Source organism: Elephas maximus, chromosome 6, assembly GCF_024166365.1.
Source record: "Elephas maximus indicus isolate mEleMax1 chromosome 6, mEleMax1 primary haplotype, whole genome shotgun sequence".
Taxonomy (NCBI): Eukaryota; Metazoa; Chordata; class Mammalia; order Proboscidea; family Elephantidae; genus Elephas; species Elephas maximus.
The window spans coordinates 134798574-134811690 of record NC_064824.1 but is presented as its reverse complement, the minus strand read 5'-3'; the positions used below and the strand labels follow the sequence as shown (position 1 = coordinate 134811690).

The 13117-nt window shown below is 52.2% G+C and overlaps 1 protein-coding gene across 1 annotated transcript in view; it reads right to left on the bottom strand.

Annotated features, from left to right (window-relative positions):
• The window catches only part of EFHD1 (EF-hand domain family member D1), a 44198-nt gene extending 39787 nt beyond the window's left edge, over positions 1-4411 (bottom strand). Inside the window, exon 1 of the mRNA XM_049888461.1 lies at positions 4007-4411. Coding sequence (XP_049744418.1) covers positions 4007-4353 — 347 coding nt within the window. The 5' untranslated portion in view covers positions 4354-4411. The remainder of the gene's footprint in view (positions 1-4006) is intronic.
• Positions 4412-13117: the final 8706 nt, after the last annotated feature.

The window sequence follows — 13117 nt, the reverse complement described above, 5'->3', positions numbered from 1 at the left end:
AAAGCCAACTTTTCGGTTAGCAGCCTAGCACTTAACCATTTGCACCACCCAGGGGCTCAAACACAGAAACCAAAGGAAAAAGAAAAACGGGGGAAGAGACGATGCTTCAATTAGGTGCAGAAGAATGGCTGGCCCAGGTGCTGCCACAGACCTGCTAGGGGACAGGGTGGCATGAGAGGGGGTGGGCTCTGGGGCAGCCCAGGCAGCAGAGGAGCCCAGAAGGCCCCCAGGGTTTTCCCTGCCCAGGACCTCAGCCAGTGGCCAAGGGGGCGCACATAAGGGCCCATGCAGGAGTGGACACGGCAGGGGGCAGGGCAGGGGTAGTAGGCAAAGCTGAGAAAAAGGGACCCCATCAGGTCTTCAAAGGTTCTTAGAGTTTGCGTACTTTTTAAGTTGTGCAGGTAAAAAACAGCAAAAGTCACACAGGGCAGTGGGCAGAGGAAGAAGGAAGCAGGCCAGCAGGGAAGCTAGGCCAGGCCTCGGGCAGCACTTGTCCTGAGGGGCTCTCCTGCAAGCTGGGGAGGGGGACCTCGAGATCGGAGGGAGTGCTGGGCCAAAGCAGGCTGCAAAGTCCACATTGCCAAGCCCACAGCAGCCTTCCCGGACGCCAGGTGAGCCAATACAGCCAAGGCAAGGGCAGAAGGATGCTGATGGTCTCCTGGGCTGGCCAGCTGGGGCAGAGAAGGACCCAGAGCCAGCAGGCAGGTGGAGAGCAGGGGTGACAGGAAGGCAGGTGCCAGAGTGGGGGGGCCACCATCAGGGCCCTTCGGATGATGAGGGGTTTGGACTGGACCCTGTCCCTCAGCTACAGTCACTGGGTACTGGGAATCGCCAAGGACTCAGACCAGAGCTGAGCCCGAGGTGCAGAGGGGGCCCTGACTGCCCGCAGTGGGGGCAGGGGCCAAACAGGAAAACCAGTGAGCTCAGCTGGGGGGGCAGCTGAGTCTGGGGGGGGGGCTCAGGGCCTTATTTTCCTGGCTATGGGGAGCCTGGAGGTGAGGCAGGGAGAGGAGAGCCACGGTGCAGGATCTGGGAGGACTCTGGGCATGGAGCCAGGGCCTGGTGCCAAAGTGGGGGCTGAAGGCCCTGTACTACGTGCCCTGCCTCTGTCAGCACCCAGTTATCTCCCTTAGTTTTCAAGATCTCTGTGAAGGGAACCCTCATTCCCACTCTACAAATGAGACAGACGCAATGAAGGGACCTGCCCATGATCACAGATGACAAGCCCGGAATCAGGGTCCCAACCCTCCCTCCTCCACAAACCCGTGATGAATAATTTGACCTTGAAAACAGGTGTAAGGGGCAGGGTGGGGGCTTCCCAAACCATGGTGGGGGATGGAAAGGCGGCATTGCCCTAGTGGCCTTTCTCCCTCACCACCTGCCCCCGGAGGCCACAGCAGATACCCAGCCCTCATGGGAAGGCGGTAAAAGCCCATTGGTGTTGAATCGACTCTGACTCACGGCGACCCCATGTGTGTCAGAGTAGAACTGTGCTCCACAGGGTTTTCACTGGCTGATTTGACGGAAGTAGATCACCATGCCTTTCTTACGAGATGTCTCTGGGTGGACTTGGACCTTTCGGTTAGCAGCAGAGTGCGTCAACCACTTGCACAACTGAGGGAAGGTGATACTTGTGTTCATTTTACCAGCATGGTTAGGAGGCCAGGTCTGACCCTCTGCCTGTCTGCCTCCAAAGGTGACAGGCAGGTGTCTCCAGCCACTGCTCCAGTCGGCTCTGCAGTACTTGGAGCAGCAGCCTTGTCTCCCCTGTTCTAGCAAGGTTCCTTTGGAACAGCTGGCCCTCGCACCCCACTCCCTGATGACAAGTTGGCAGTCCTGCCTCAGGAGACTCGTGGCTGAAGGTGAACTCAACCAAGCTGCAGGCCTAAGTCCCCCACCCCCACCACAGTCAGGGTCAAGGTCCAGGATGGGGGTCTATTCTTCCCCACTTTCAGATCCCTGGGGTAGAACTGCACTTCTCACTCCAGGGGTGAGACACAAAGCTCAGGGCTGGCCAGTCAGAGCAACAAATTTCCCTGGCCACAGTAATTGGTTCAGAGCCAACGAGACACAATAGTAAAGTTACCAAAACACACACACACATAAAGGCCTTTGCTGGGGCTACTCCTTCCCACTGGACTTGCCGGAGCTGCTGTGGCCACACTGCCATCATCTGAGAACGGAGACAGCTGGATTAAGAAGACAAAAATGTGAGCACTGACATCATTTGACCTCCTGGATCCAGCCATACCTGAAGCTTTTCTGGCTTTTTAGATTCACGAGCCAATTAACTCCCTTTTCGTGTATGTCAATTTTCCTTGTGAGTGACTGGAAACCTAACCCAGAGTCATGACCGACACAGTAGCTCTGGAGAAGTTCCATCACAGAGCGGGATAGTCAGCTCTCTTGGGACCCCAGTACACACACAGCCTTCCCTTAGGTTCACACTGGTCCAGCTTGATTCCTCAAAGATGTCTCCTTGCTTACTCTTAGGCAGCCAACTAACAAACTTAGCCTTTAAGATTATCTTGCAGGACAAACAAATGAAACTCAAGTCACCACAAAGCAACGGGAAGATGAACGGCTGGCCAGTGTCCCAGGTTTCCTCTGAACTGGGAGGAGCTGGGGGGCCAGAGGAGCAGCCATAGGGGCAGTCCTCACATGAAAGGCTTAACCACATAAATCAAAGGGACTTTGGCAAGCCAGTGCCTTTCCCATCTTGTCCCAGTCAAGCTCTTCTGCACCACCTCTGCTTTGTTAATTGCTCAAAATACACACACCAGGTGTGAACACCAGAGGATGGTGCCTCCAAGCCAGGGACGCGGGTGAAGGGGGGGAGGGGGAAAACGGGAGAAGGGGGCGGGAGGATCAGGATGTTGGGAAAGAGAGGCTGCGGGAGGCTTCGGAAGCCACACATTGCCCACCACAGTGCCTTTAAATAGAGCCTCTGCGCGGAGGGCAAATACATTCCATGCGCTTTTAAAAACGCTCCAAACACGACCTGGCCAGCGGCCTCGGCTCCCCGAGGCAGTTTTCCGGTCTCGCCTTATTCTGGAAATATTATTAATAGCTCAGTTAGGCGCTTACCCGGAGCAAAGCACTTTGTGGCCTTAAAAGGCAGGAACTATTACTGCCCCCATTCTCCAGATGAGGAAACTGCGGCCGATGAAGGACCAAGGCCGACTACTGAGGCTCTGTACGCCCGTCCCCACCGCCCGGCGTCCGGGGCGCGCCAGTGGCCTCGGGGACCCAGGGCAGCTTCCCCTGCCCAGGTCTCCCCAGGTGGACGGCTCCCCGCCCGGTAGGCCTGACACAGGGCAGGAGTGAGCTCCCGCCGACCGGCTGCGAGCCGCCAAGCCAGGTTCTTGCGCCACGGGCGGGCAGTGGAAACCAGAAAAGTCGACGCCCCAGAAGGCTCCCCACGACGCGCTCGCCACAGGAACGCCCTGGATCTTTTACAAGTTAAACACACACACACACACACACACACACACAATTCCAGTTCTCAGCCTCGGTTTGTGCGTGAGACCCCGCGCGGCCGCCAAGGCTTAATGCTCCCCTTTTGTTTTAAACGATAAAAGGGCACAGGGGCTAATTTTTCCCTTGGGAGATAAAGTTAAAGCCGGCAGGTGTGGCGCGGCGGCGTCTCCTTTCCTAGAAGTTGCGTTGGGAGCAAACCCGGGAACAGTGCCCGTTCCTTTCGCGGGGCCAGGGGAACAGGGCGCCTGGAAGCCGGGCCTCAGCTTCCCCCGGGGCACGTCAGAGCTGGGTCCCCGAGGACGCGGCTCCTGTCTCGGTTTCCCAGCCCCACCGGGTCCCCCCACCACGCCGGTGGGAGAGTCTCGTGGCGCGCAGCATTGGGGGCACTGGATCAAATGCAAAGGGCACCCCCTGCACCCCCGTCCCCACTCTGTCTCACCGAAGCTGGACTCAGGTCTCCCGGACACCCCCGCCCTCTCCATCCTGGTCCCGGGCGCGCAGGTCCCCGAGGCACGCGGGCGCTCACCGCTTGAACATGCTCTCCAAGTCCTTGATGAGGCGGCGGCTGAACTCCGGGAACTCGGTGTAAGGGTTGAAGACCCTGCAGCGGCGGGGCCGCGCGGCGCCCTCGTGGATGTCCAGCCGCCGGCTCAGCTGCGCGCTCAGCTCCGCATCAGCGCTGGCTGCCGGCACTCGGGCGGGCGGCTCGGGCGGTGCAGGCGCGGCAAGGGGCGCGGGCTCGGGCGGTGCGGGCGCGGCGAGGGGCGCGGGCTCGGGCGGTGCGGGCGCGGTGTGGGGCGCGGGCTGGGGCTCCTCCGCCTCGGCGCGTCGCAGCCTGCGCTGCAGCTTCCGCGCCAGCTCTTCGCTGGCCATGGCGGCGGCTCGGGACGCGGGCCTGGCGCGGAGAGCGGGCGGCGGCTCCTCCTGGCTCGCGGCGCCGCGGGGACTCGGCGGGCGGCGGGCGCCGGGCGAGGGCAGTTGTAGGCTCCGCGGGCAGCGGGCGGGACGGGGCGGGGCGGCGGCCTTAAGGAGGCGCCGGCTCAAGGCCCGCCCGCCCAGGCCACAGGTGCCGGGACAGCGCGCCCCGGGGACCCCGGCCCGCGCCCTCGCCCTGCGGCTCCCTGGGAGCCTGGTCCCCCGCCCCCGGGACGCGGCGGGGACCCTCGAATCACTGCTGACCTTGCCCCCGCGTCCCGCTCCAGGGGATCCCGGGATCCCCGGGAAAACGGTAGTGGGACAAAGTTTCATGACCGTTCGAGCGGTTCATCTCTGGAGGCGCTCGAGGCCCAGGACGGGTTGGGGGCAGGTTAGCGCCCCGGGGTGACACCCAGCGGTCCCAAAGGAGGGAGCCGTCCGCAGGGAGCGCGGTGCGGGGTGGGGGCTGCTGAGGTGGGGGCTCAAGGACGCACTTTGTAAAGAAATGAGCATTTCCCAGAAAATACTAAAAACAAAAAGAGCGAGAGAGCCAAGCTAGAGAAAACTCGGGCTGCCCAGTTTTCGAATCTCCGTGGGGTAAGAGGCCAGCGCAGCTTCAGCGGCCGCAGCTTGTTTCTGTGAAACACACAAGAGGGAAAGAAAAGGAAGCTTGAAAATAAAGAAAGAAATCGGCATTTTTAACAAGCGAGTGAAAACAAGTGCATCGTCATGTCCCCCGAGGAGGGCTGATGTTGGTTGTTACATCAGCCCGGCGTGGAGAAACTTGTAAACACCGAACTGCCCCTGCCCGGCCGGCTCTGCGCTGACCGTGGGTGCTGATGGCCGGGGCGGGTCTGTCACCCCGCGCCTGACACCGGGGACCAGCCTTTGACACGACAGGAAGTGATCATGCGGAGAGCAGGCGGGGACCGGAGGAAATTGGGCCATATGTATTGGCCTGAGAGGAAAAAAAAATTTTTTTTAAGATATGAGAAAAAAAAATTAGGTATTTTTACATGAAATATCAAAATCTTTTCAACTTGCTTAAAAAACAAAACCCTTCAACTTGCTTAGCTCCTGCAAAAACAGCCTTTTTACTTCAAGGTTTACCCCTCAAGAGGCAATGCCCAAGGAGTCTTGAGAAGCCCTGATGGTGCAGTGGTTAAAGCGATTGGCTGCTAACAGAAAGGTCGGCGGTTTGAAACGATTAGCTGCTCCATGGGGGAAAGATGTGGCCGACTGCTTCCACAGAGATTCACAGCCTCAGAAACCCTGTGGGGTCGCTTTTGGTTTCTTTTTGAAGCCCTTCAAATACTTCACAGGCACTAACTAGCCTTCCTGGCCTGGGGGATGGCTTTGTGTTCACTCCTGGGGCTGCACGTTTGTGTTGAACCCCTCGTGTAGGTGACATTGTGACACATTGTGACATATTTCATCAAAAAAAAAAAGCCCCATCAACAAGAAACTACACAAGTAGGCAAGAATTTTTCTAATGTTATTTATTTATTTTTGTTGGTAAAAATGTTAAAGCCTTTTTTTTACATTCTAAAATCGATAACAGTTCAAGTTATATTTAAAGACTCTAAGGGCTCTTCCTTTTCTTTCACTGGTGAAAATAATGTTGAAAATTCTTGTGTGAATGAGAGTGGATTTTGAATACAATGTAACTTTTTTACTTTATTTCCAAATGAGGGAGCCCTGTTTGCATATTGCTGCATGTGTAAGGAAAGCAGTCACCTGGGCGATGGTCAAATAGTGCCTCACCTGCAAGGGGCAGGTGAAGGGGTTTTCAGGGGGAGGCCTGGCAGACTGTATCTTCAAATCTGGCTGCAACAATATATACCCCACCTCACATGCTTTGTGAGATGGGGGCCACGCCCACCAGGTGCCCAGCCCAGCCTCCCTGCCACTGAGGCTGGTGGGGGCAGAGATGGGGCACCTCCTAAGCTGGGCACAGCCCAGGCAGCAAAGGTACGGATGCCCACTGTGCTTTCCAGCTAACACCTGGCCACGCCTAGGATGAAGTCTCAGTATCTCAGGTGGGTCGTGGTCACAGCAATGCAGAAAAGGACCCGTTCTCCAGCTTCTTTCACCAAAGTCCAGCTGGGTACCTGGCAAGGAACTCAAAACCTATTAGGTGAGTGCTTAGTCAATATCGCATCCCTGTGCAAAAATGACCCTTGTTTTGTAAACTGAATGTCTATGCAGAGAAAAAAGACTAAAAGGAAATGGTCCAAATTACCGACAGCTGTAAATGCTAAGAGGCCAGATCGTTTTCATTCCCTTATTTAATTGTTTTTATGAATTTTCTACACTCAGTATATAAAGCTATTACAACCAGAAAATAAATATTGGACTTTACAATGAAGAGGTACAGGAAGGTAGACATTTTAGCTGTCAAGAAAGTGAAAGTGTTTGGTGTCCCTCCTGTCATCCTAGGAGCTCACTGATTTCAGCATCCTGTGGGGTGGCTAAAGGAGGTTCCCCGTTGCACAGGAGAAGATCAAATCAGTGTCTTAGCTCCAGGACTTCTTGTTCAGTTTTCTTTTGCTGTGTAACAAACTGTCTCAAAACTAAACGGCTTCAAAAAACAACATTTATTTTGCTCATGAGTCTGCAATTCGGGTACAGCTTCCTGGGGGAAACTCCTCTGTAATCCCCTCAGAGCAAGTGGGGAGCAGCTCCAAGGCTGGCAGCAGGGATCATCTGAAGATTTGTTCCCTCTTACGTCTGGTGGTTGATGCTGGCTGATGGGAACACCCACAAGGCACCTCCCCGGAAGGCTCGGGCTTCCTCCCAACATGGCGGCTGGGTCCTAAGAGCGGACATCCCTAGATAGAGTCAGGTAGAAGTTGTATCACCTTTCATAGTCTAGTCTTGGAAGTCACATAGCTGAGCTCAAAGACAGGGAACATAGATCCCACCTCTCAATGGAAGAGTGTCAACATCACACGTAAGGAGAGTATGGGAGCTGGGATATATATTGTTGCAGTCATCTTTGGAAGATAGTCTGCCAGCCTTCTCCCTGAAAACCCCTTCAGGACTGAGCCTATTCTAGTCTATTTTATGGCATCTGGATGAGAGAAGACACACATTTTGACCCAGATGGGTTAGCACAGGTCTCAGGGCCCTCTGGGAAGTGGTATCCTGCAAGTCAGATTTTTATTTAAAGACTCAGACAAGTCTGAGTACACAACTCCAGAGAAGGAATAGCCTTCCAAGTAAGCAGAAACCTGGGGCTGCTTCCATCCCCACACGTCTTCCTTTCTGCCAATTTTTGGATTGTCAGCTTCTTCCAGAATCTCAGGACTTTGATTTGTTGTAGCGGAAAAGATTTTGACCTCTAAGAAAATTTGTTAAGCACTTAATTACCAAGTACTCACTCTAAAAGCTGCTTTGCCCGGTCCCTTGTTTGGTTGAAAAGATTCTGACGTTGGCTCGTAGTAATACTTACACATCCGTGAATATACTGTGTACGAAAAACCACTGAACTGTACATTTCAAAAAGATGAATTTCATGGTGTGTGAATTATGTCTCAACAAAAGTTACTTAAAAATAATAATAATAAACCTGTTACATGTTAACGTAAATGGTATCAGCGAGAAGAGAGTCACTGTTCTACATCGTTGCAAATCTCTTTACTGCCAACACATTGAAAAAGGCGAATGATGCTTTAATATTCTGAAAATAGTGACCAGAAGTCTAGGGACTGTATTTAAGGACCTTTAATCTACCTTGTTTCTTTTTGTGGTCGCCGAATTGCCTATTCTCCGTGTGTGCCGTAAATTATCTAACATCCCACTGATGGCCATCCAGGACGATTCCTGTCCGTTGCTGTCTACACGGTACTGCCAGGAGCAGAGAGTGGACTCCCATCTTATGTGGCAGTTGGGTTAAAAGCTGAAAAACCTCATTCATTCATTCATTCAACAAACATGAACTCAGTGGAGGTTCTGTCCTAGGAGTTTGGGATACATACAGCCCAGAACAGGACAAAGTCCCTGCCTTCCAGGTCTACATTCCAGTGGGGGAGATAGACAGTCAACAAGATAACTAAATTATATGGTGTGTTAGATGATGGTAGGGAGCCCCGGTGGCACAGTGGTTAAGAGCTCCAGCTGCCAACGAAAAGGTCAGCAGTTTAGATTCACCCACCAGTCCTTGGAAAACCTGTGGGTCAGTTCTACTCTGTTGTATAGGGTCGCTATGAGTCGGGATCGACTCAATGGCACATAACAACAGCAACAACAGGAAAAATAAAGCAAGGCGCGTCTAGGCATGTGTGTGCAGGTGGGGAGCAAGCTGCAATTTTCAGTGAAATGGCCAGGGGAGGCCTCATCAGGTGATGACGCTTGCAACCACAGGAAGCAAGGCTGTTTAGAACTCTACTGTCTGTCGTCACTCCTACTACCTCCAAGGGCAATTGTAGCCTTTCCTCTAACTAGTCCCAATGGCTTTTTCCTTTTCTGCAGGAATGTCCCCTCAAGAGCAAGTGTCCTGACTTGTTTGTGTTTGGGAAACCCTTGCTGTGACTCATCAGCCTTCCCCAGCCCTGACTGCCTCCTCCTCTGTGATGGCCCAGGGCACTGCCTACATGCAGTTTCTCACCTTTCTTTTTTAGCCTGTTGTTGTTAGGTGCCCAAGCAGGTTCTGTCTCACAGCGACCCTGTGTACCACAGAACGAAACACTGCCCCGTCCTGCGCTGTCCTCACAATCCATGTTATTCTTGAGCCCATTGTTGCAACCACTGTGTCAATCCATCTCGTAGAGGGTCTTCCTCTTTTTTGCTGACCCTCTATTTTACCAAGCATAATGTCCCTCTCCAGGGACTGGTCCCTTCTCACAACATGTCCAAAGTACGTGAAGGAAGTCTTGCCATCCTCACTTCTAAGGAACATTCTGGCTCAACTTCTTCCAAGACAGATTTGTTCATTCTTCTAGCAGTCCATGGTATATTCAATATTCTTTGCCAACGCAATAACTTAAAGGCATCAGTTCTTCCATCTTCCTTATTCATTGTCTATCTTTCACATGCATATGAGGCGTTTGGAAATATTATGGCTTAGGATAGGTGCACATTAGTCCTCAAAGTGACATTTTTTAGCCTAGACTATCTCAATGAGCTCTGGAGGCACAATGGTTAAGCGCTTGGCTGCTAACTGAAAGGTTGGTGGTTTGAAACCAACTAGCTGCTGCACAGAAGAAAGACCTGGTGATCTGCGGCCTAGAAAACCCTGTGGGCAGTTCTGCCCTGTCACGTGGGTCACTGTGAGGATACAAATGGGGAACAAATGAGTCTTAGATGAAACACAACCAGAATGCTCCTCAGAGGCCAGGACAGTGAGACGCTGCCTTGCTTACTTTGGACACGTCATCAAGAAAGACCTTTTGCTGGAAAAGGACATCATGGTTGGTAAAGTAGAAGGTCAGCAAAAAAAAAAAAAAAGAGATTTTCCAATGAGACGGATTAACACAACAGCCCGAACAGTGAACTCAAACGTAACAAGAAGCGCGAAAATGGTGCTGGATGGCAACGTTTCCTTCTGTTATACTGTATAAGGTCGCCATGGGTCAACACCTACTTCAACAGCCACTAACGATGTAACTTCTAAACGAGGAGCCCCTGGGTAGTGCAAACAGGTAACACACTTGGCTGTTTACGAAAAGTTGGAGGTTTGAGTCCAACCAGCAGTGCCTCGGAAGAAAGGCCTGGTGATCTACGTCCCAAAAGATCAGCCGTTGAAGATGCTGTGGAGCATGGTCTGTCTACTCTGATACACGCGGGGTCACCAGGAGTCAGAATCAACTCAACGGCACCTGTTCGCTGGTATCCAAGTGGACCCATGCTCACTGCACCTTGCCCCCAGGGTGCCCTGGGCACAGGCTCTGTCAGACGGTGCTGGCCCAGCTACACAAGAAATTCTTGCCAAGGAATCAGGGAGCAAAGCCTGGAGACCTCTCTAAACCTCAGATCCCAGACCCCAGCTCCACCTACAGCCTCTGCCCTTCAGTCTCCTAGCCCCCGGTGAGGCCTGGTCCCCAGGGCCCCAAATGGCTCCAGGCATCCATGTCTGTGGTCTGGGGGGGTGGGAAAGACAGGCCTGGGGGCCTGGGTGCTAGCCAGGGAGCTCCCAGGGGGCTGACTAGCTCAGACCCAGGTTCCACACTGGCCTCAGCTCCCTGTAGGCTCAGAGAACAAGCGGGCTCTAGGCAAGGATATGGCTAAACACAATCACTTTCCTCCTCATTTGACAGGGCCAGCAAGAAACCGAGTGGGTGAAAATGAATCCTACAAGGGTGACAGATGAGAGCCAGACCCTCCCTACCACCCTCAGGATCCCTGGATGTGGCTATTAGGTGATTCCCTCTAACCCATGCAGCCCCGCCTCCTCACGCAGCCCCACCTCCCCACCCAGGCCCACCCTTCAGGGGCCTAGCCCACCCAGCCCTACTTCCCCATCTAGCCCCATCTTCCCACTTGGGTCTGCCCTTCAAAGGGCTAACCCACCCAGCCCCATCTCCCCACCAGGCCCACCCTTCAGGGGGCTAACCCACGCAGCCTCACCTCCCCACCCAGGCCATCAGGCGCCGGAAACCCTCCGGAGCCTGTTTTTCCTAGAGCCTCCATCCCTAGTCCCTACAGCCCGTGAGTCAGCTCTTTGTTCCACCTGTAAGACAGTTCGGGTCTCTCCTCTCCTTGGCGCATCAGGCCCCAGAGAGGGTCTCACCTGGACAGCCTCAATGCCTTCCTCTTAACCAGCCTTGCCCTCTGTCCAGCCATCACCCAGCCTCCATTCATTCACCCACAGGAGAGGGGGGTCAAACCGTGCTGTCCAACAGAAAGAGAATGTGAGTCACATTTTTTTGTTGTTGGGGAAAACACACATCACAAACCAAAAAAGAAATCACTGCCATCAAGTCCATTCCGACTCATAACACCCTACAGGACAGAGTAGAACTACCCCCTAAGGTTTCTAAGGCTGTAAATCTTTATGGAAGCAGAGCACCCCATCTTTCTCCCATGGAGTGGCTGGTGGGTTCAAAGCCCTGACCTTCTGGTTAGCAGCCAAGTGCTACAAAACCCTCACCAAGTCAACAATGTACAATTTAGCGACATCAATTGCATTCTTCAAATTGTGTAACCATTCTCACTATCCTTTTCCAGATTATCCCACCATCTTTAACAAACTTACTGCTCTCTAAGCAAAAAACTCCCTCTTTCCCCCTCTTTCCCACCCCTGGTGGTGTTGTTATTGTTAGGTGCCCTTGAGTCAGTTCCGACTCATAGCCACCCTATGTACAACAGAACAAAACACCACCCAGCAACTGAAAATATCACCGCTTGGGTCAGGAACACTGCAGTCCTCAAAATGAAAGCAAAGATGTCGCCCCTGTTGTTCTTGTTGTTAGGTGCCATCGAGTCGGTTCTGACTCACAGTCCTTCTCCAGGGACTTGTCACTCCTGACGACATGTCCAAAGTATGTGAGACTAAGTCTCACCACCCTCGCTTCTAAGGAGCATTCTGGTTGTACTTTTTCCAAGACAAATTTGGTAGTTCTTCTGGCACTCCACGGTGTATTCAATATTCTTTGCCAACACCATAATTCAAAGGCATCAATTCTTCTTATTCACTGTCCAGCTTTCACATGCACATGATGCGACTGAAAACACCATGTCTTGGGTCAGTCTCACCTTAGTCGTCACCTTAGGTGACGTCTTTGCTTTTCAACACTTTAAGGAGGTCTTTTGCAACAGATTTGCCCAATGTATTGCCTCTTTTTTAATTAAAAAAAAAAAAAAATTTTTTTTGTTTTTTTTGCTTCCATGGGTATTGATTTTGGATCCAAGTAAAATGAAATCTTTGACCACATCAATCTTTCCTCTGTTTATCATGATATTGCCTATTGGTTCAGTTTTGAGATTTTTGTTTTCTTTATGTTGAGGTGTAATCCATACTGAAGGCTGTGGTCTTTGATCTTCATCAGTAAGTGCTTCAAGTCCTCTTCACCTCCAGCAAGCAAGGCTGTGTCATCTGCATAACACAGGTTGTTAACGAGTTTCCCTCCAATTCTGATGCCCTGTTCTTCTTCATATAGTCCAGTTTCTCAGATCATTTGCTCAGCATACAGATTGAACAAGTATGGTAAAATGATATAACCCGACACACACCTTCCCAACCTTAAACCACACAGTATCCCTTGTTCTGTTCAAATGACTGCCTCTTCATCAAGACCCGCTAATAATTTTTGGTTTCCATATATTTGCTCAGAGGAGCCCTGATGGCATAGTGGTTAAGCACTCAGTTGCTAACTGAAAAGTCTTCACTTCAAACCCACTAGCCGCTCTGTGGGAGAAAGACCTGGCGACCTGCTTCCATAAAGATTACAGCCTTGGAAACCCTAGGGGGCAGTTCTACTCTGTCCTATAGGGTCTCTATTAGTCGAAGTAGGCTCTATGGCATACAAAAAGAGCAAATAGCCACATCCTTCACCAAGGGCAGACACATCTTAGAGACATGATGCCTTCCCTTTAACCAGCATCAAACAACCAGAAATCCCCCTAATTGGCTTGAAACGGGTCTATTTAAAGAACAAGCCTCAGGGTCAGGCGATAAGCTTTCTGAACTGTAGTTCCCTGTGTGGTGTTGATGTAGGGGATTTGTTTGTTCTTGTTTTTAGTATTTTTATTTATTTATTTAAATTTGTATTGTGCTTTAACT